General features: G+C 43.9%; 1 protein-coding gene across 1 annotated transcript in view; it reads right to left on the minus strand.

Annotated features, from left to right (window-relative positions):
* Window positions 1-22,892, minus strand: part of dlgap4b (discs, large (Drosophila) homolog-associated protein 4b) — a 251,462-nt gene extending 228,570 nt beyond the window's left edge. The window contains exon 1 of the mRNA XM_078555086.1: window positions 21,881-22,892. Coding sequence (XP_078411212.1) covers window positions 21,881-22,834 — 954 coding nt within the window. The 5' untranslated portion in view covers window positions 22,835-22,892. The remainder of the gene's footprint in view (window positions 1-21,880) is intronic.
* Between the last annotated feature and the right edge of the window lie 1,064 nt (window positions 22,893-23,956).

Genomic DNA, 23,956 nt, shown 5'->3' on the forward strand with positions numbered 1-23,956 from the left:
GGCCTCAGACTGCAGCAGAGCGAAGGTACAATGAGGCTTATGCTGCAACTCGCAACTTGGTGGAGTAAACCATCGGGATGCTGAAAATGAGGTTCCACTGCCTGGACCGGTCTGGTGGAGCCCTGCAATATAGTCCACAGAGGGTGCATCATCGTCGCCTGCTCCGCCCTTTATAACATGGAGCCGCAACGGGGAGATGAGTTGGCTGAGGAGGAGCTGGAGGTGTCCGCTGATGAGGACGACGCTGATGGGTTGGGGCTGAGGAGGTCCTCGAAGGCAACGATGATAGGGATGAGGCCCTCACACTGGCCCGATGAGGCAGTCGCATTCGGGAGGCCCTCATAGTTGCTAGATTTGTGGAAGATGATGATGACATGCAGTGACGAGACACCATAAAATTCTCAGATTGCAGCTAGAATGTTTAACTCCAGTCCAGTCTTATGGCAGTGCACATGCCTTCTGTGAGAATGCTCCTGTCATGGAGACGCAGTGGAGGCCCTAATAGTCACTCAGTTGCAGGAGGATGATGACGACATGCAGTGAGGACACTCCACAGGTCTTCACATAGCCTCTGAGAATGTCTGACTCCTGCCAGACCGAGGGCAGCTCGCTTGTACTCTATGATCAAGGTCATATCATGGAGGCCAGCCACGGAAATTTAAAAGCATCTGATCCTTTGTCCATCTTCAGTACCTGACCCATTCTGGAGCACAGTGTCACTGGTCACAGATGCTGAAGAGATGGGGGCCAGCCCCACCTTACAGGCGCTGAGAGCACACAGAGAGAAGGACGGAATCTTGTGGCACCTGCCCACCACATTCTGGCAGCAATGACAAGCACCATCAAGGTGCAGGCATCAGTAATGTGTCCACTGAGTGTGAGCACGGACCACCACTTTGGTCAGAAGGCTGCACCGAGCACAGGGAAGAGGCCCTGGACTGAGACACCTGCCTTTATCTTGTGCAGGAACCAAGATTTCACATCTGAGTGACACGAACACTGCTCACCAGAACAGGGAGCCATAGGCAAGGAGACATTCTTAGGAATTTATTGACAATAGTGAAAAAGCGATAAACACCCGTGCCCAGGTGGTGCAACTACATCTTCTTAACTTTCCTAATCCTGCCGCTATGTCTTGGTGGTCCCTGGATATCCACAGCGGAGGTGGAGGCAGCCTGCTGACTGCTATGCCTTGTCTCTGATGACCTTACCAGGCGGCCTCTGGGGGGCTGAGACTTGGAGGGCCCCGGCCTTCTTTCGGGGTCCTGCTGTGTGGCAGTGGCACCCTCCTCGGCCGGTGGAGCTGGAGCTTCTGAGGTCACAGGAAGAGGGGATTCGGATGGGCCGGACATTCCCGGAGTTACCTGGATGGATGGTTCCGGGTTGTGCACCTGCTGATCCTCCTTCCTTTGGGTGTCTGGGGGCCTCAGGCTGACTCCTTGTGGAACAGGGGTAGCTGGAGTGAGATCAGGCTGCCCCGCACTCCTCTTGCGTACACACTGTTGGAGGATAACTATGGTGTCAGCAATGGAGTTGGGCCCGCGCAGCAGTGCAGCAGCGACGTCCTGGACAAAGGTCTCCATGGCGGCTGCCATCCTACCTGTGCTGACTTCAATGTGTTGGCATGCCGACACCATCACCTCAGCCTGAAGGCAGGACTCCATCGTGACTTGCAATCTAAGGAATGCAGCTGCCATCCCTTCCAGTTGTTGCTGAGCTTGATTTTGCAGCTCCAGCAACTGTGACATGACCGAGTCCAGAGGCTCGTCATCTGCCTCGTACCCATTTCTGGCCTCCAGCAGTCCTTTGAGTCCCGGTCACCCGGGAAGTCCCTGTCGCCACCTGCTGCAGATCAAAAAGTGCGATGTGCTCACCACAATGTGATCCCGAGGCTACTGTAAAGCTAGGTCCCACTGAGGCGTGTGTCTCTGCACTGGTGGAGGGTGTGGGTGAGCGCTGTGACGGGTATTCAAGGAGGGTGCCTACAGATTCCTCTTCAGAGGTTTCTTCAGGGCTTGATTGGAATCCCTGGGTCATGGGCTTTCTTGGCTGTTTCCCAGATGTGCCTGCGAAAACAAGGGGAGATAATTAGTGCGTGGCAGCGGCCTGTGAAACAGGACACATCACTCGCAGTATGGTTGTCTGCTGGATGTTGCACTGCTGGATCCTCACTTGGTAGAGCAGCGCCGACCTCACCGTCAGCACAGGAACAGTGCAGATCATCACCGGCCAGCTGGATGGCTCTGTGAGGACCTTGATTTCAGGCATTCCCTCACTGTGCTGCGACCTCTCTCTCTTGTTGTGTGCCAGTTTATCCTGCATGAATAGAGGTGGAGAGGGTGTAAGTGGGACGCTACTGCACTTAGTGCAAATCTGGGATTATTCTGTCCGCCATCTTTTGTTTGAGCCATTAAACTGATGTCCTATCTTCTCCGCTAGACTATTCAAACAAGAGTTCCAGCTAACACTTACCTCTTAACCAGCGTCATTAAAGTAACAAGTTTAGTTGATCATTAATCTCACTGCTGTTTTGTAACCTTGCTTTATTCAAATTATCTGCAGCATTTTCCATTGCAACAATGACTATACTTCAAAAGCATTTCATTGGTTGTAAAGTGCTTTGGATGTGCCTGAGCTTGTGAAAGGCGCTGGACAGAATCGTCCGGATTTGCACAAAGTACAGTAGCGGGCGGGTAAAACGACATCTTACCCGCTGGCTACAATGATGGCTCCTCACGCTGTATCGTCCCAAACCCGCCGCACATTCATCATGCATTCCCAGGAGACTTGCCGTTTTGATGGCAGGCGGGCTCCGATTTACCTGCCACACTGTCACCTCGCTGCTTCATCACGCTGGGCGCCACATTTAAAGTACAGCCACGAGCACACCTCTCAGTGCTTTCATCCCAGGACTGCTGCAAATAAGACCTGTCCCCAAAAGGCAGGAAGACTGCAACCCCCCAGGTTTAGTGACACGTTCCTCAAGGGCCTTTTGGATGCTGTGGAGGTCACCGTGATGTCCCCTATCCCCGCTCTGGCTGCAAGAGAGGCAGCAACATTACCAGTACTGCTTGGTAGGCGATGGCAATGGTGATCAGTGCCAATGCTGCAGAAGAGGTTGGCCATCCAATGTAGATAGAGGATGAATGATCCCATCTGTGCAGCCAGGGCATGGCAACCATCTCTTCACTCTAAACTCACACACTCAAGCCCATCACACATTCACTGGCATCTCACTCACTGCCAGATCAAGGGACATCACTACTCACTCTCTCACACACACCGTCATCTCCATCTGGCCTCATCTCCTCTGGAGAATGTCTCCTTAGCCTTCACCATCTTGAGGCCACTTGCACAGATCAGCTTGTGCCCCAATACAAACCCTGGGCTGCCCCCCTTCCTCAGTACAATCCTCACCCTGCAGCCTCTTCCCTCGCCTGAGGTCACTTCTCACCCTTCTCCAAGCAAGCCCTAGCCCTGCAGCTGTACCAAGCCACCCCCGCCTTATGGTTGGTTTGGTAGGTAGAGTTCTGCCCGTGAAAGTGATGTGGTGCTGCCTGCGAAGCCTGGCGTTGATGACTGCGAGTGCTACCAGAAGCAACGTAGGCAAACAAACCTCAAAGTCAAGTCCTGAGCAAAGTGCAGCTTGCCAGGTGCATGTCGCTTATGTGCAGTGGTGAAACACATTGGTGTGATTTTTCGGAAAAGATAATCCAGTTTGGGGGTCGAGTCTGGCAGTCTAGCCTTATAATGATATGCAGATATATTACAATGAGGTTCCCAACGTCTGATGGCGGGAAATGCAGCCCGCCATTGACGGGTTGAACGGATGATCACAAATTGGTTCTACGACGGCGTGAAACCGATTTTTAGCCTTCTCGCCATATTGTCCACTCACGCCGCTGCATGCCCGACGCCAGCGGGCACGGAAAATTCCACCTGCTATATAAATATAAGTTCTGCCTTCTTACAATAAAGCACAAGAGGATGCAGAAGAATGGGGCAAAGTGAGCATTAAATAAATCAAGCCTCTTGATCGTGAATGTTATTAAGATTATTTATCATTAATGCTGTTTCTGTAACATATCTTGTCGTTCAAGATAGGTTTGACACAGGAATTATTTATGTTCAGAGGGGTCTTATTAATCAGTTGTTAAAAATGAAAATGCTTAATATCAGGTAATTATATCAGCAAAAAGGTCCAAATTAAATATCTGTCACTAAAGCATATTGTTAAAAAATATAGGACTTATGTTTTATTTACAAAGTACACCTGGAGACAAGTACCCTCATTTTAATTCAGGGAATTTATTCCACTCAATTGATCAAGAGGCACCAGTGCACTGTTTATGCTTCCCTCTGTGTAGTAGGGGAAAAAAAATCAGTATACATCAACTCAAGTGCACTATACAACTCATGCACCCAAGTGACCTTTTGTGCTTTCTGAGAGGCAAAGCAAATGGTCAACTAATGTGACAGAATTTTCAATGAATTATGACTTCTGCCGTATGTGTTCTTTGAATAGCCGCATTGTAGCAGTCAAATGATCAAGCATTATTAAAATACTGTTTTCTGCAAGATTTTGACATCTTCTCTCTCGTCATAACCATTGTTAGAATGGAATAGCTTAAATTTGAGATTGCAATGGAGTATTTTGGTTCTCTGTTGGTTTCTCAATGGATTACAGAACAAACTGAAGCCTCAAAGAGAGTGCAGTATGGGATTTAATATTTTTAAGTATCAAAATGCAGTCCTTTTGCAAATTGTCAATACTTCCTGTGTGCAAATTAACTTGCAGTTGACCTACATACACATGCATATGTGAAGAACTCAATGCCCACACATCATTTGTGCTATTTCAAGTGTGAAATATAATTCACAGCACCATGAATGGTTTTGAGGAGGGGATGAAAGACAGATATTATAGCAGAGCCAGTACAAGAGTAGCTTCTCCTCCTGCCCATCATTGGGCTATAGTTTTATTATTCTGGTGCCTGATTATGGGATACTTTGCTTAGGGGCATAGAGTATAAAAAGGAAGGTTATGTTAAACCTTGATAAATCACTGGCTAGGCCTCAATTGGAGTGTTGTGTCCAATTCTGGGCATCACACTATATCAAGGCCTTGGAGATGGCACAGAGGAGATTTACTGGAATGTTACCAGAAATGAGGGGATTCAGTTATGTGGAGAGACTAAAGAAACTGTTCTCCTTAGAGCTGAGAAGGTTAAGAGGAGATTTTATAGAGATGTTCAATATTATGAGCGATTTTGATAGAATAGATGGAGAGAAACTGTTTCCCCTAGCAGAATGGTCAGTAACCAGAGGACACACATTTAAGGTAATTGGCAAAAGAAAAGAGGGGAGATGAGGAGAAACTCTTCTACACTGTGAATTGTTATGATCGAGAATGCAGTTAATACTAGCTTTCTAATGGGAATTGGATAATTATTTGCAAAGGAAACATTTGCATGGTTATAGGGAAGAGGAGGCCAGTGGGATGAATTGGATAGCTGTTTCAAAGAGTCAGCACAGGCATATTAGGTTGAATGACCTTCATCTATATCGTATGATTCTATGATTATGAGTATTGTCAAAGTTGTTGTGGAATACATTATTTAATTGCAGACTGTTAAATCGATAATTGCAGAGATCTTATGGTACAGTGTGTAGTGCCAGAAGCTCCAGGTTTAAGTCCCACTCCGGGAATGGTTTGCCACGGAATGAGCATTCATGATGAAACCAAGCAAGTTAATCCCAGCTGTATGCCCATGGCAGGTGGTAAGAATGGGTGAGATTCCTTGTCGGCCACTGCTGTCAACACACCTCACCAGCGTGTCAGTATATGGCAGAAATCCCTCATGGAAAAAGGCATGAGGAGGACTACATGCTACACTGGATGAACACAGCTGAAGAAGATGAAATTAATAATGAGATTATCAATTAGATTTTTTATGAATCTTATCATTTTCTAATGTTTGCTCTGGGAATTAAAACAAATCCAACAAATGGGGAATTACAACTGCAAATTCTAAATCTGAGAACCTCGCAGCTTATTTGATTCTCAATGTGCACTCCCTTCTTCCCCTAATTCAAGAATTTCCAGATTTCTTTTTCTAATCAGTCTTATATCACTTGGCAATCATTCTATGCCATAGACAACAAGAGGTTCTGTGGATTGCTGAACAACAGAATGGCAACTAATAAACCAAGACTGCCAGTTTCCTTTGAGTGAATTTGTACAAAAAGACTTTATGATTTGTATAGGCAGCTGGACAGATTAGTTCACAATATATCACAACCTATAAGCTGACATGGATATGTTTCTGAATAGTTATTCATCACTGATCATTTCTTTTACTTGTTAATTGCCTTTAAAATATTGTCCATAAAGTGTATATGGCAATTAAGGAAGGACATTTTGGCTTGCTGTTTTATGCTGTCATATTCTTGAGGCAGTACTTTTAATTCCGGCTCTGACACTATGCCATGAACACACTGGAATGAATCTTTGACAAGTCTGGCGTTGCACCGCAATAAATACTCTCCATGAGTAAGAGAAAAGCTTAGGATCTAATTCATTCAGATATGAAGGGGTTTAAGGATGATAAGGTCTGTTGTCAAACAGAGGATTTGTAATTTGAGCATACCAGAAAATCAGGATTCAGCATAGTAACACACAGGAATCTCTCTGCTTCAGTTCTGACCCAGAATTTGCTGGAGTGGGGCACTTCAAGGCATGCACATTACTTAGATTAATTTGCCTCACCTTCAGCTTGAAACATTTTTGCAATGCAATGTGCTGGAATCTGTGAGTTGATAACAGTGTGGTGAGGGCAATGGAGAATCTGGGACCTTGGTGAATGATGGGACCAACAGCATATTCCCTTTAACCATTGTAATTTAAGGATTAGGAAACAGAGGCCAGGATTTTAAAATTGTGTGCAATGGTGTCAGGTTAGGCCCCCAACATCATCACATCGGGCCACAGTTTTACAAGCGGTTCATGGCAAACCTCGTGGGGTTGCCACTCATGGTTCTGAAACGAGCATTTGAGAGGCAATTGAGGTTGTTAAAGAGGCAACTGAACCCGATTTTTCCAGCCCCTCCACATTTATGGTAAATGCATGGGGTCACTGGAGCAGGGGAGGGAGAGGGGGAGGGGGGTCAGAGCCTAGCAAGCTTTCAAAGGGAAACAACAGGGCAGCAACTATTGGTATTGCTGCATTCAGCAGCTATGCTGTGAGGCTTTTTACTTTCTTTCCCAGGAAGGAGTTGGGCAGCCATTGATTTGGGGTCAAGGCCCCCTTGAGGAGATTTGCCTCCTGGATGTTGGGGGTAGTCACTGGATTTTCTTGGTGGGAAGGGGAGGGGCGGTGGTTAGACGGTTCCTGGGCATTGGGGTTGGTTGTGGGCTCCTGGATGTTTTCTGGCCTCAGTTACTTCAGCTGCAAGTAGGATTGCTGAAGTAAAGAGGTGCTGACGGCCTCCACCAATTTCAGTACTTTCCTTTCTGGACTGGAGAGATTGAGTGGCATTACAGGAACATAAAACTCATCATCAAAAGGGCCTTTATGTTGTTAAATACCAGCCCAGCGAATTTCACTTCTTCAATCAGTGGAAGTGTAACAATTTCTTGAACCTCATGGGGTGATTGTTGGGAAGCTCCTTTTTGGCAAGGCTAATGTTGGAGCAGCACCAATCATCCAGCAATTTGTAGTGATCTGTAACTAATAAGGCATCAATTCATCGCCACAAATTTCTGCACTAATAATAGTGTGTGCATGAGCAGCATTGTGTGGGGGGGATGTGTCTTGAGCATGAGAGTACTGACACCACTGTGACAGGCACTGTGTCAGCTAATGAGTTGCAAGTGGGGCAGAATTATGGCAGGAATAAAACAAAGTCTATTTAGCAAACAGGCAAACAGAAAACAGAGTCTGCTTAGACAGCATCCCGCAGCAAACAGTCTATGAGGCTTTTATAAAGAGCTCTACCAAACACAGGAAACAGATCTAATGGCTGAAACTGCAACAACTTCTCTTGCTAAAAGCAGGGTGACTTCTCCATCAAATTACAATGAACAGAGAATAGTTACATACAAATTATGTGCATTAACTTAATCCCAGTCAGTTATGCCAGTGTGGACTCCAGGCATGATTGACAAAGAAAAGACACAAATATTTTCCATTCTGGCAGGAAATAGTAGTGTCACTATTTGTAGCCATTGTACGTTAATTCTGGCTTCAAAGATGGCCCAGCTGGAAGCACACCTGTCTCTGAATTACAAAGTTCTGGGTTCAAATCCCACTTCAGGGCTTGAGCACATAAATTAGAACTGATACTCCAGTGCAGTACTGAGGTGTCATCTCTTGGATGAGATGTTAAACCAAAGAAGAGCTGGGGAGCTATGCCTGGTGTCCTGGCCAATATTTATCCCTCAATCAACATCACAACAAAAAGCATTTCTGCTCATTATCACATTTCTGTTTGTGGGAGCTTGCTGTGCTCATATTGGCTGCCGCGTTTCCAACATCACAACAGTGACTACACTTCAAAAGTACTTCATTGGTTGTAAAGCACTTTAAACTGTCCAGTGGTCATGAAAAGCACTATATAAATGCAAGTCTGTCCTTCTTTCTTTCTACACTCCATGCTCTGTATTATTGTCAGCACTGCTGAAATACTTGGCACAGTATTGAGATGTAGGTGTTAATTTGATGAATGTGCCACCTTTGATAATCTTTAATTTTGAAAAAATTCAGTTTTATTTCAAGACAGAGGTTGCTTTTGTTTAAGATAACAAAGGAGGTGGGGAATGGAAATAAATGTTTCAGAAAAATTGAAAAAAGGAGAAATTATTTTGGGACAGTTTGAGTTGAAGTAAATTTCTATATCAACCTTTATTGCTCAGTAAAAGCCTCTGCTCACAAATTGCCTAAACCTCGTTATTAATTTGAAAGAACAATTCCGGTTTCTTGTATGTACTTTTTAAAAGTTTAGTATGTAATGAAATTTAATCAATGTTTTTTCCCTGAATAATACTTCACAGACTATTGCTTCTTCAGCATTTTAAGTACCTTTTCATAGATGGAAAGAAGGTCTCGGGTGTGCAATCATGGAAAGATCATTCTTTTATTTCAAAAAATCTTAAAATCCAAAACCCACTAGATTCATTTATCATTTGAGCATTTAACTTAATTTCGGAATGAATGTTTCAGTCCGAACAGCTTGTTAATTATTCAATTACAAACGCAGTAATACAAATGGGAATGTTTGTAAAAATCCCACGTTGGGCCTCTTGCTTTTTTTATTATTGCAAATTTGCCAGAAACTACAGGATTGTTCGGGAGAACAGGTTGCAAAAAGTGTTGACTATAGTATTGTCATGTTTTCTTTATTTTAGGGAAAAATTGGAATTATACCGCCACTTTCTTTTAAAAATGCAGATTCAGATGAAACACAAATCTGATCATTTTTATGTAATTTCATAACAGGATGCAGGTTCATCTTTATGCAACATAATATCGGGCTGCTTCTGGGTTAACATCTGGGCAGCATCCAGCTGCAAGCTTATTTTCATTCTGGAAATCCTGAGTACAGGCAAATTACATCAGTGTTTCTCATCCCTGGGCCTGGGTTTTCACGGTCCTAATTGGGCCCAAAAGGAGGCGGGGCTGGAAAAAACAGCCACCTGCTAAGTCCTGCCCTTACGGTTGGCGGGCAGGTGAAAAGGCCAAGCGGCCTTTGCACTTTTTTGGAAACCTCATCCACGGCAAGGATGAGGTTTCCAAAAGCAAATAAAAATCAAATAAAATCTTTATTTTTTTCATTAATTACATGTCCCTGCTCCTGCGACAGGCTCACATGAGGGGACATGTTTCGTAACACTTATAAAATCTTTAATGATTTTTTTGACATCAGTTCACCTCCCTGAGGTAGCTCTCTGCCTCAGGGAGATTATGTAGTGTGCACTCGCGCGCATGCGCGAAGGTCACGCTCGCTTGGCCTGCCCTCCTTGCCCTGCCCGCAAAGGCAACGCTCAGCGCTGCCACTGGCATTTCACGCTGGGCGGGCCTTAATTGGCCTGCCAGCGTGAAATTGCCTTCTGGGCCCGATCGCGGGCGGCGGTCAGCTTCCCGACTGCCCCCGCCCGCCCCCGCCGAGCCCACATGCCAAGGGCGAGATTCTGCCCCATATTTTGAGGAAATCACAGTGAGTTAGGACTGCTGCTCACCGTGTCCTGGCAGCTGAATTCAAAGGAACATAAAAATAAACTATTGCTGAAGACTGGCCTGGTTCTTTACTGAGTCGGGTTGACTCGGGACCTCTCTAAAAATGGCAGGCGGGCCCTGATTCCGAGATTCCTGACCCCATTCCCGGGCTGTGCTATTTTCGGTAGCGTCTTTAAAGTGTATGTGCTGGTTCCTGTCAAAAGCCTGCATCTTGCATTCCCAACCTGGCTGGCTCCATTGCAGAGATAAGGAACTCCTACACAATTCTCATGGAGTCGGGCCAGTTTTTTTTAAAGAGTCGTGGTTCACGTCCCCTCAGAGGTGTCATGAACCCTAGTGTGCATTAGGGGGACCTTTTAATATATAAGTTCAAAAGGTCCTCCTCATGCTCCATGCCAAATTATGACTCCTCATCCACCTCCTATGGCTCCTCATGCCCCCCCATGCCAAGCTCCACCCTTCCACCCTCCCCTCAGAACCCTCATACCCACTATGCCAAGCTCCACCCTTCCACCCACCCCCTCAGGCCCTTCATGCCCCCTATGTCCCTCTATCTACCTCTCACGGCCCCTCATGCCCACTACGCTAAGTTGTTGCACTTCCATGCCCATGATGCACTGTACATTTTCTAGAAGCATTGAACCTCATAACGTATAGTGGCATGTGTAAGAAAAAGCTTTGAAAATAAGTAATGTATTGATAATTTCCTCCTATGATGGCAAAAAAGTCTGGACTGCAAGCTAATAAAAGTATTAACCATCCAGGCCCTTTGAAGTTTCAAAAACTGTAAACTACAAACTCTTGAAACCAATTAACTTGGGTAAACAAACATTGTAAAATTGATAGCAGAGATCAGAGAGTTTGAGCTATCAATCAAACAATATTTCCTCTGGAACGCAGGTGTTATAAAACCTGCCTTGGCTCTCAGCCAGGCCACATTATCAAACAAAAAAGATCGGACCAAATTGCGCTCTAATAAAGGGATCTGATGTTGGCATTGTTTCCAAATTACCCATTAACAATGTAAACCAAAGAACATCAAATCTTTCCGATTAAAACAAAAAATTGCGGATGCTGGAAATCCAAAACAAAAACGGAAATACCTGGAAAAACTCAGCAGGTCTGGCAGCATCGGCGGAGAAGAACAAAGTTGACGTTTCAAGTCCTCATGACCCTTCAACAGAACTGTTCTGTTGCAGGGTCATGAGGACTCGAAAAGTCAACTTTGTTCTTCTCCGCCGATGCTGCTAGACCTGCTGAGTTTTTCCAGGTATTTCTGTTTTTGTTTCAAATCTTTCCGATTGAACATCTCAATAACATTCATGGAATAGCCATAAAGGATTTTGATTAATGAAGGAATGAGCTGTTAGCCACAAAAAGAAACCATTTGTTATCTCAAAAAGAGATTTTAAAATGTTTGAGTCTGGAAAATGAACTTAAAAATGAAGATACGCTTACAGATAAAGAAGAAAGAGGCAATTTAACTATGGACTCAATGGAGACATTCTTTGTAGAGTTTAAAGATGAGAAAACTACCAACAAGGAAGAGGATAATATTCAGAAGCTGACATCTAAATTGTTCGTTTTAAAAATGATCTTGAAAGTTCATCTATGCACAACAAAGTGGAATTTTCTTTTGCAGACATACCTTCGGACTAGAATTATTGTTAGAAGAAAACTTTAAGGCCAGAAATTCCCCCCCATTAGGGGAGTTGTGCAGGGACGGGCGCGAACCCGATCGGTGCCCCGATCGGGGACGTGCCACCATTTTACATGATGCTCGCCCGGAAGCGCTAAGCACTCCCTGTTGTGGGCGGGGTGGGGGGTCCCGATTCCCTGAAAGGTTCCCCGCGCTCTTTCGCGCACGCAGAGATCTCCCCGAGGCACGGAGGTGCCTCAGGGAGATTTGTTTCAATGCTAAAGTTTTAAAGAAAGGTTTTTAACACTTTTAAAACATGTCCCCTCATGTGACACTATCACATGAGCTGGGACATGTCAAAGAATAAATATATACATTTTCATTAGATTTTAAAACACTTCATGAAACCTCATCCCACCCGTGGATGAGGTTTCATGAAAAACGCGAAGGCCGCCTGGGCTCTTCACTTGCCCGACAATCTTAAGGTTGGACAGGCAGCTCATTAAATTGAATTAATAGGTTTTAAATGGCCTTAATAAGCCTTTGAATGTTCGGCGGCTGCGTGCCTGCCGAACTGAAAATCTAACTGATGTGCGGTGATGTCGGGACGCACGCCCAACGTCACCGCGCGTCATTTTACGCGTCGGTGAGCAGGCCCTGCCCCCGCTCGCCGATGGGAGAATTCTTCCCTAAGAGTATAAGACCCCAATCCCATGTACTTTAATTTTGCACACTAACATCTTATGTGGGACATCATCAAAAGTTTTCTGAAAATCCAAACACACCATGTCCACTGGTTCTCCCTTATTTATTCTGCTAGTTACAACCTCAAAAAACTCCAGAAATCATTTTTGACAAACCTACTGGGGATTTTGAGGACATAACTGGCAGAATAGATAAGGGAGAACCAGTGGATGTGGTGCATTTGGCTTTTCAGAAAGCTTTTGGTAAAGTCCTACATAAGAGGTTGGTGTGCAAAATTAGAGCACATGGGATTGGGGCTAATATATTGCCATGGGTTGAGAATTGGTTAGCAGACAGGAAACAGGGAGTAGGAATAAATGTGTCTTTTTCGGAATGGCAGGGGGTGACTAGTGAGGTACCGTAGGGGGTCAGTGCTTGGGCTCCAGCTATTCACAATATATATCAATGACTTAGATGAGGAAACCAAATGTATTATTTCCAAGTTTGCTGATGACACAACACTAGGTGGGAATGTGAGTCGTGAGGAGGATGTTAAGAGGCTTCAAAGTGAGGTAGACAAGTTGAGTGAGTGGGCAAGTAATGGAAGATGCAGTATAATGTGGATAAGTGTGAAGTTATCCACTTTGGTAGGAAAAGCAGAATGGCAGAGTATTATTAACGGTGATAGATTGGGAAATGTTAATGTACAAAGGGACCTGGGTGTCGTTGTACACCAATCACTGAAAGCAAGTGTACAGGTGCAGCAGGCAGTTAAGAAGGCAAATGGTATGTTGGCCTTCATTGCAAGAGGACTTGAGTATAGGAGCAAGGATGTCTTACTGCAGTTGTACAGGGCCTTGGTGAGACCACACCTGGAGTATTGTGCACAGTTTTGGTCTCCTTATCTAAGAAAGGATATACTTGCCATAGAGAGAGTGCAGCAAAGCTTCACTAGACTGATTCCTGGGATGGCAGGATTGTCGTATGAGGAGAGATTGGGCCGACTAGGCCTATATTCACTGAGTTTAGAAGAATGAGAGGGGATATCATTAAAACATATAAAATTCTGACAAGGCTGGACAGACTGGATGCAGGGATAATGTTTCCTCTGACTTGGGGGTTTAGAACAAGGGGTCACAATCTCAGGATATGGGGTAGACCATTTAGGACTGAGATGAGGCAAAACTTCTTCACTCAGAGGGCGGTGAACCTTTGGAATTCTCTACCACAGAAGGCTGTGGAGACCAAGTCACTGAATATATTTCAGAAGGAAATAGATTACTAGTCTCGAAAGGCATCAAGGGGTTTGGGGAGAGAGTGGGAGCATGGCGTTGAGATAGAGGATCAGCCATGACCATACTGAATGGCAGAGCAGGCTCAAAGGGCTGAATGACCTATTCCTGCTTCTATTTCCTATGCTTCTATGTAATAATTTTCATCTTAATCAGGACATGGGATTCAGCAGAATGCTGATGGACTTGTGGCAATGGGGGCATGATTATTGTGTGTCTTACATTTTTAGGATAGTTGTTAGGATATATAACATATTGTAAGTTCTACATGATACAAAGGAAAGCACATTGCATTGCTGACACATTTTCATTTTTTTTGGTGGGGAAGCGTAGCAAATATCCAGTTCATGGTAATTAAAATGCTAGGCTTTAGTGACTGCTGGGACACCTAAAGAAATGCAGTTCATATGGTTACCCATGTTTGTTAATAGAGTTGGAATAGAAAAGATTGAGCTATAAATTAGCAGGTGGACTTAGCTGGCGAAAATGTAAATGAAGGATAGTTATCTTAAAGGTCAGTTTCTGGATAGCCCAGAACAGGCTACGTTGTCATGGAGACAGATGGAGCTGAGGCAGGCTCTCTGGTTTCAAGTAATCTGGGTGTTTACTGGGAGAGGTTTTTAGTTGCAGTTTGGACCTCTTGTGATTTATAGCTCACTGTGAGAAATTAGCAAAAATAAATGACAGTTAGACCTGCACTATAAGCAGAGAAAAAACACTAACTTCATCATTGACCATGTGGAAGTTGGGTGAGGCTTAATCTCAGTTTGAATTTTATGAGGAATAAAAACTGGAAGATTGCATAGTTTAAAGCTAATGGGAACATCTATAGTGGGCCTCACAGCGCCTTATTGCAAAAGAAACAAATCAGCTTGAAAGTATTGGAAAAGTAACCAGAACACGGGACTGGGGCCTCCACAGTCAAGAAAGGGTAAAGAATGAGAATAGCTGGAGCTGAGGAAAATTTCCCAGAGAACCATGGCACAATGCAGATTCTATAGATGTAAATAACTTTAAGATTGATATGTCTTAAAAGATAATTCTAGGGTGGAGTAGGAAGTAAAGCTGAGTGCATAACACATATAGTTAGAAACCGTATTGCTAAGTTAATAGTGCTTGTTATATTTAATTTTTAAATAAACAATAAAGTTTGTCTTCTTAAAAATAAAAGCAAAACCTTGTGGCATAATACTATTGGTTAAAAGGAGGTATTCAGATCTCTTTTCAAATGTTAACTGTCCCCAGCTGAGCCATAACAAATCCAGTTCTGGTCATCACACTTTAGGAAGGATGTGAAGGCAGTAGAGAGGGTGTAGAAAAATTGATGAGAATCCTTCCAGGGATGAGGAACTTCAAAAATTGGAGAAGTTGGGAATATTCTCCTTAGAGAAGCAAGTTTGAGAGGAGATAAAAACAAAAAACTACTGCAGATGCTGGAAATCCAAAACAAAAACAGAATTACCTGGAAAAACTCAGCAGGTCAGTTCTGTTGAAGGGTGATGAGGACTCGAAACATCAACTCTTTTCTTCTCCGCCGATGCTGCCAGACCTGCTGAGTTTTTCCATGTAATTCTGTTTAAGTTTGAGAGGAGATTTGATGGGGGTATTCAAATTTGTGAGGGGTATGGGCAGAGCAGATGGGGAGAAACTGTCCCCATTGGGAACCAGAAAGCACTGATTTAAGGTAATTTTCCAAAGAAGCAATGACAACATGGAGCAAAGCTTTATAATGTTAGGATCTGGAATGCACTGCCTGAGAGTATGGTGAAGGGACGGTCAATTGAGGCTTTCAAAAGGGAATAGGATCATTAACTGAAAAGGAAAATATTTCAGGGCTATGGGGAAAGGGCGGTGAGTGGTACTAGGTGAATGCTCCTTCAGTGGGCCAGCAGAGACAAAATGGGCCAAATGGCCTCCTTCTGTGTGATAATGAACATACAAATGTACAAATTAGGAGCAGGAGTAGGCCATTCAGCCTCTGGGCCCTGCTCTGCCATTCAGTAAGATCATGACTGATCTGATTGTGGCCTCAACTCCATATTTCGCCTATCACTGATAGATTTTTGACTAATAAGGGAGTCAAAAGTTATCTACCTCTGCCTTAAAAGTATTCATTGACCCTGCCTCCACTGCTCTCTGGTGAAGAGAGTTCCAAAAATTGATAACCCTCAGAGAAAAAAATTCTCATCTCCACTTTAAATGGGAGACCCCTTATTTTAAAACTCTATGTCCTAGTTCTAGTCTCTTCCACAAGGGGAAACCATCCTTTCGGCATCCACTCTGCCAAGGATCTTATATGTTTCCATAAGATCACCTCTCAATCTTCTAAACTCCAATGGATACAGGCCCTGCCTGTCCAACTTTGATTTGTAAGACAATCCCCCTATCCCAGTTACTAGTTGAGTGAACCTTCTCTGAACTGCTTCTAATGCATTTAAGTCCTTTCTTAAATAAGGAGACCAAAACTGTACACAGTAGTCTAGATGCGGTCTCACCTATGCCTGTACAACTGCAGGGAAACATCCCTACTTTTATATTCCATTCCCCTTGCAATAAACGACAACATTCCATTTGCCTTCCTAATAATTTGCTGTACCTGCATACTAACTCTTCCTGATTAATGTACCAGACACCCAGATCCCTCCGTACCTCAGAGTTCTGCAACCTCTCTCAATTTAACTAATATGCAGCTTTTATATTCTTCCTGTCAAAGTGGACAATTTCACATTTTCCCACATTATACTCCATCTGCCAATTTTTTGTCCACTCACTTAACCTATCTATCTCCCTTTGTAAACTCTTCATGTCCTCTTCACAATTTACTTTCCTACCTATCTTTGTGTCATCAGAAAATTTAACAACCATAAATTTGGTTCGTTCATCCAAGTCATTAGTATAAGTTGTAAATAATTGAGACCCATCACTGATCCCTGTGGCACTCCACTTGTCACATCTTGCCCACCCGTAAAAGATCCATTTATCACTACTTTCTACTTCCTGTTAGCTAACCAATCCTCTATTCATGCTAATATGTTATCCCCTACACCATGAATTTTTATTTTGCATCGTAACCTTTGATGTAGCAACTTGTCAAATGTCTTCTGTAAATCTAAGGGCACCACATCTACACATTCCCCTTTCTTCATGTTGTTTGTTACTTCCTCAAAGAACTCTAATAAATTAGTCGAACATGATTTCCCTTTCACAAAACCATGTTGACTCTGCCTGACTGCATTGCGATTTTCTAAGTGCCCCGTTGTAACTTGCTTAATAATAGATTCCAGCAATTTCCTCAAACAGATGTGAAGCCAACTGGTCTGTTTCCTGCTTTCTGTCTCCTTCCTTTATTGAATAGAGGAGTCACATTCGCTATTTTCCAATCTAATGAGACCTTTGGAGAATCTAGGGAATTTTGGAAAATTAAAACCAATGCAACTATTTTCTCAGAAGCCACTTTTTTAAGACTCTGAGATGAATTCCATCAGAACCTGGGGACTTGTCAGCTTTTAGTTCTAACAATTTTCTTAGCATTCTTTCCCTGGTGATTGTAATCCTCCCTCCTTTTCATCTCCGACTCACAAATTTCTGGGATGTTTTTGTATCGTCTACAGTGAAGACAGATGCAACGTATCAGTTCAATTCTTCTACCATTTCCTTATTTTCCATTATTAGTTACCCATTCTCTGACTCCAGAGGACCAACACTCACTTTACCTATTGTTTTCCTTTTTAAGTACCTGCAGAAACTCTTACTAGCTGTTTTTTATATTTCTAGCTAGCTTTCTCTCATTCCCTAATTTTTCCCTTCTTATTAATCTTTTAGTCATTCTTTACTGTTCTTTATATTCTTTCCAATCTTCAGACCTGCCATTCATCTTTGTGGAATTATACACGTTTTCCTTCAATTTGAAACTATCTTGAAGATTGAGAGGTGATCTTTAACTTTATAAAAACAAAAAACTGCGGATGCTGGAAATCCAAAACAAAAACAGAATTACCTGGAAAAACTCAGCAGGTCTGGCAGCATCGGCGGAGAAGAAAAGAGTTGACGTTTCGAGTCCTCATGACCCTTCAACAAAACATCTTTAACTTTAGTTAGCTACGGATGGTTAGTCTTTCCCTTACATTCTACCTTTCTCATTGAAATGTATCTTTTCTGCGTATTCTAAAATATCTCCTTAAATGCCTGCCACTAAATCTCTACTGACCTATCCCTTATCATAATTTCCCAGTTCACTTTAGCCAGCTCTGTCTTCATGCCCTCATAATAGCTCTTAAGTTTAAAACACTAGTCTTAAATCTACTCCCCTCTCTCTCGCTCTCTTTCAAACTGAATGTGAAATTTAATCATATTATGATCACTGATACCTAGGGACGACTTCACTATGAGGTCATAGTTAATTCATGGCTCATTGCACATTACCAGATCCAGTATAGCCTGCTCTCTGGTTGGTGCTAAAACGTGCTACTCTAAGAAACTGCCCCAAAAACACCATGAGCTCATCATCCAGGCTACCTCTGCCAATCTGATCTGTCCAATCTATATGTAGATTAAAATCGCCCATGATTATCACCATACCTTTCTCACAAACCCCCATTATTCCTTCCTGTATATCTGTCCTACAGTGTGGTTACTATTCGGGGGCCTATAAAACAGTGACTTGTTACCTTTACTGTTTCTTGTCTCTACCTAAACTGATTCTACATCTGGATCTTCAGAACTAAGGTCATCTCTCTCTATTGTACCAATGTCACCCTTAACTAACAGAGCTACCCCTTCACCTTTTCCTAGCTTCCTGTCCTTTCTAAATGTCATGTACCCTTGAATATCCAGGTCCCAGTCTTTGTCATCCTTCAGTCACGTATGTGTAATGACTCTTGCCCATATAAACTCTTACTTTCCAAAACGTATCAGCAGAACAAAAATCTAAATGGAAAATATTTATTTCTACTTGCACTGTCAATTCATCTGTTTTGTTACATTCATCTGTTTTGTGCATTCCGATACAGAGCCTTTAGTTCTGTCTTTTTACTATTTTTGTAACCTCTAGCCTTATCTGCTGGTGCGCTCTTAGGTTTATACACTCTATCCCTTCCTGCTACGTTCTGATCATCATTTCCCTTATTCGTTCCTTGCTCTTTTGCCTTGTCTTCTCAACCTAATTTATCACATCTTCCCAAACTTGATTCCTTGCCCTGACTATTTAGTTTAAAGCCGTCTCTACCGCTCTAGTTATACGACTCAGAACACTCATCCCAGCATGGTTCAGGTGAAGGCTGTTCCATCGGCTCAGTACTGGTGCCAGTGCTCCATGAATCGAAACCAATTTCTCCCACGCCAATCTTTGAGCCATGCATTTAATTCTCTAATCTGATTTACCCTGTGCCAATTTGCTCATGGCTCAGCTGGTAATCCAGAGATTGTTACCTTTGAGGTTCTGCTTTTAAATATAGCCTCTAGCTGCTCATACTCTCTAAGCAGAACTTCTTTCCTAGTTCTACCTATGTCGTTGGTACCTATGTGGACCATGACCACTCCCCCTCCCACTGCAAGTTTCTATAACCATCCATGATTCTATAATTCTATGAAACTTAAATCTAAGTTTGTGAACCTGCATCCTTGGACCGTTTTGCTCCTCTTGCCCATATAAACTCTTACTTTCCAAAAGGTATCAGCGGAATAAAAAGCTAAATGGAAAAAGAGACAAATAATTTAGACCTTGGGCTGGATTTTCCGCACCCGCCCACCGCTGGGATCTTCTGGTCCCGCCGCAAGTCAATGGACTTCTGGCTGGGGCGCCGCCTCGCCCACGGCGGGTTCTGCCCTCGACGGGGCTGGAAAATCCTGGCCCTTATCTTAAGCTCTGCATTTACTGAAATGATAAATATATTCTGAAGTAACTGAGAAATATCATAAATATTCACGCAATCAAGTAATTAATAGCCAGAAATCTGCAGCAAACATAAAAACCTCTGAGGTTCAGTGACCATTACTGTTTAAGGTGCAGAGATGTAATGGCTGCACAGAATGCCATCGGGATTTCAGGTTTATGCTTTACAGCACAGAGCACTCTGGCCAGAGTATTGCAATTTATGTACAATTACCATTTTTATTTAAAAGACTCCCTTTGGAATTAATGCTGAGATTATGCGTCTGACTTGCTCACATTATATTCATGTGAAATCAATCACTTTAAGTTATAATATATACACTTCTACGTGGATTTCACACCTGCGTACTCTCTTAGGCTGCTCACAGGCAGCCTCCTGGTTCTCAGAACATCCATGGGACAGCTGCTGGCACAAAACCAGCACCAAAGACATTCAAATATAGGGAATCCAATCTTTATCAGATAAATTCAACATCATTTGCAACCGTATGCATGTGACACGTGATCAAATGTCACGCGATAAAACCTCCTGGATGGTGTCCAACCAGAGCTGGCAATCCAATGGAACATGGATGCTAGCAGACGCTCAGGCAGTAATTTTCACTTTGGGCACGAGCATGAAACTGGCGGCTGCAGATCGTCTGAAACTGGTGCACGGGAAAAGTGGGCGCTTTGTAAAATGGGGGGTTTATCCACTGTCACCAGATTCCACCAGTGTTTAAATGAAACCCTCAGAGTTGAAGGCTGGAATTTTACACATCCCTCGGGAGCAGGCCAGCAGACAGGTAGCGGGGGCGGGAGGGGGGCATAAAATTGGGCAGGATGCCAGGGGGCACCATGCCCATCACCTACCCACCTACCCTCTTCTTCTGGTATTTTACCAGTGGCGGGGTAGGTATCAGGTGACCCACCCGCCCATGGGCCAATTGAAGCCCTTAAGTGGGTAAGCAATGGGGGCCTTTCTCCGCTGCTGCTAGTATTTTACCAGTGACAACCGGTTTGGGGGGGGGGGGGGGGGGGGGGGGGGAGGGGGGGGGAGGAGGTGGTGAAAGGGGGGTGCCCATGCCACATGGTGAGGTTTTCAGGTAAAGCCTGGTGGCCTGGCATTGGGTTCGGAGGGGAGGGGAGTCCCTCCTGTTGGGACACTCACCCTGCTTGAACACCTATCTCCCAATCGCTGCCCTCTGAGCCCCCTCGCTAGGGGCTTTTTGACAGGTCCCAGTGTGACCTCACCACTTAGCTGGTTCTCTGGCCTCCACTGACACTCCTACCTGGGTACTGGCTGCAGTCCCAGCAGTGACCACCGCTTCCAGTGTTGCTGGTGGGACTGGAGAGCTGGTGGCCCTCTGACTGAGGCAGAATGTCCTCCTTTTGGAGGTGGAAGCTACGACGTCAGGTGGATTAACTGCCTGATGCCTGTGAAACCTGGGCTGGTGGAGGTGGGCTCGCCCTGACCTTTCAGTCGCTGGAGCCACTGTCTCTGCATTAAATACTGCACAAAGTTTACTTTTGATGGAGGACCACTTGACCTTTGTAATGGAGAGCCCCTGCACTTTGAACCGACATTACCTCAACAAGGAGGCAATGCTTTCAGTTGAAAGGAGGGGAGAAACTTGTTGAAAAACTTTTGGTGGTGGGCGGGGGGGTGGGGGGGTGGAGGAGGCCGTGGGGAGGAAGACTGCCATGCAGAACTAGGTTATGTTAATCTTATTTTCCCAAGTTCCTAATGAACATTTAAATTGCCACTTAATGGTCGACTGCCTGGATTAAGTGAGTCTGATTTGCAGTTATGTTTGAGAAATTATGGAATGCTAAACAAATTCTGCTAAATTGCAATATCAACCCTCCAAAACCACCCTGCTGTGAATTGTTCGTTGTACAGTTTTTGCTGATGATGCCATACATTCATCAGATGAAAAGGGCACTTTAAAAGTTGGATGTTGTTCAACGGTCTTTAAATTAACATTCATGGCACCTCCTGGGTGCTGAAGGAAATGTAATTGAAATGTATAATATGGTGTAAAGTACAGTTAAAAGTTGTAAAGCTGCAATTTGATTTTTGTAATAATGAATAAAAGATATTATGGGGTTTGCTTATGGAATATTTGAAACATGACAACCTTCAAAACACGTCACCTACCTTCAAGTACTGAGAAGCAAGATCATGATGATATGACTTGGATTTCAATAGTGCTTTGTCCATAGTTGCAGATGATTTTTGGCAAACTTCTCGAGTCTGGCTTAGGGTTAGTGTGGACCAGGAACCCCTCTTTATGTACTTTGAGTCAGCATTTATTGGTATATTCACACATGGTGAACATTTCAAGTCATTATTGCTCTTTGAAGCTTTAAGGGTGTGTTCACTGATTGTGTTATATGCATTCATGAAGTATTTGGCAGGTCCGTGATCAGTGCGCCTCCCAAGTGTCATTAAACTCATTGGATTCCGGTAGTTGCAGTTGTCACTATCCAGGTTATCGTCTGAACTCCACCAGCCCGAAATGTTTGTTCTTGTTCTGCGTTTTGATTCCAATTTTCGGTCCTTGCTCTTGCTTCTCTTGCTCTGCTTGGAGTCCTCCGAGCCATACTTGCTCCCATTCATACTTCCCTTGCCGGTAGCCTCAAGGGACTGAGATTTCGCAAAGAGCTTTTGCACGGAGTGCATGAGGTGGCGTATCCGACCCGGGCTTTCGCTCCGGTGTTTGTTGTCACCCCTCTGGAACTGCAGAGTGTGGAACCCATCCCTGTGAATAGGCAGCTGCTTCTCAAACTGGTCCAGCAGGTTAGCCGGAATGCGATTGATTTTGCTTGTGGAAGTGTTTGGGGTGAAACCACACTCATCTTGCAGGTCAAAGTGCGAGTTGTAGTGGATCCTGGGGAAGGTGCTGCTGGCGATCTGATTGTTTAAGGGGAGGAGGCAGTCTCCCTGTATGGCGCTGGAAGCTGGGAAACGGTGATGCTCCATTTGATACGAGGCGGCTGGACTGAGCAGGTAGGGATTCCTTTCCGGCGTCGAGCTTGGGTACATTTGGTCATTTGTAGGGTCGCAGTTGTCAGAAAGGTGACGGCTTCGATTGCCTCCTAACCCTTTCATGGCTGCGTGTGTTCCAATATCATGCCTCAAATTTCAAGGGCAGACGTCAGTTTCCAGGTGAGCCTGCAATGAGAGGGAACCACACAAAGAAAGAAAGTCAATGGTCTGCCTTTTTCTCTCCCTCTGGTAAAACCGTTAAAAATTCAGACATCTGATTCCCTTCGTATTTTGCAGTTCATTCATTTTCTCTGCATTTAGTTTTAAGCTATAAAGAGGAGCTTCTCAAACCAAGGTTTAACTGCTGAACAAGGCAATGTGGAAACAGGACAGCACGCTTACAGGTAAGTCTCTATTATCCGGCATGTTCCGGGAATGGGAGGTTCCAGTTAAACACACACATGTGCCGGTTTTAAGTGAGTTTTGTGTTTTCATGCAGTCAGAAAGCTGCAGAGTGATCGTGCGGAGCATCGGCGGAGAAGAAAAGAGTTGACGTTTCGAGTCCTCATGACCCTTCAACAGAACATGACAATTGAAGGGTCATGAGGACTCGAAACGTTAACTGTGTCCCTCTCCGCAGATGCTGCCAAGACCTGCTGAGTTTTCCCAGGTATTTTTGTTTTTGTTTTGGATTTCCAGCATCCGCAGTTTTTTTTTTGCTTTTTTTTCTCTTACAACTACCAGTGAGTTTGACATCTCCAATCAAAAAACAGACCCGACCCCAGAATTCTGGTTAACAGAAATTCTGGTTGGTAGAGTGCCGGATAACAGAAATTTCACTGTACTCAGGAAAGGGAAAGTACGTGTTAACATTCAGCAACATATGTTCATTCAAGAAGAGGAACTGCTTCTCAAGGTCGATTTAACGTTCGAATTCCACTGAGGTGAAGAATAATTTTATTTAATTGTGATTTAATTGCAGGTTAGTACTATCAAAAAAAAATTCATTACTTAAGTGACTTTCTGCTATGTTCATCTGTATTGGGAGCCCAAACTTATAACGTATTTCCTCCCTAGGTTCAAGACAATGAATTAAAGAAAAGCAGAACTCAATTCAGATGGCACTAATGAAAAAACCCAGTGTGAGATGATCAGAGACCTGGAATTTTAAATCTGTTCTACTGCTTTTGCATTCAAGTAGAGTGTATTTCAATTGATTTCATAATGCACATCACAACAACATGG

Source organism: Cetorhinus maximus, chromosome 13, assembly GCF_964194155.1.
Source record: "Cetorhinus maximus chromosome 13, sCetMax3.hap1.1, whole genome shotgun sequence".
In the NCBI taxonomy this organism is placed as follows: Eukaryota; Metazoa; Chordata; class Chondrichthyes; order Lamniformes; family Cetorhinidae; genus Cetorhinus; species Cetorhinus maximus.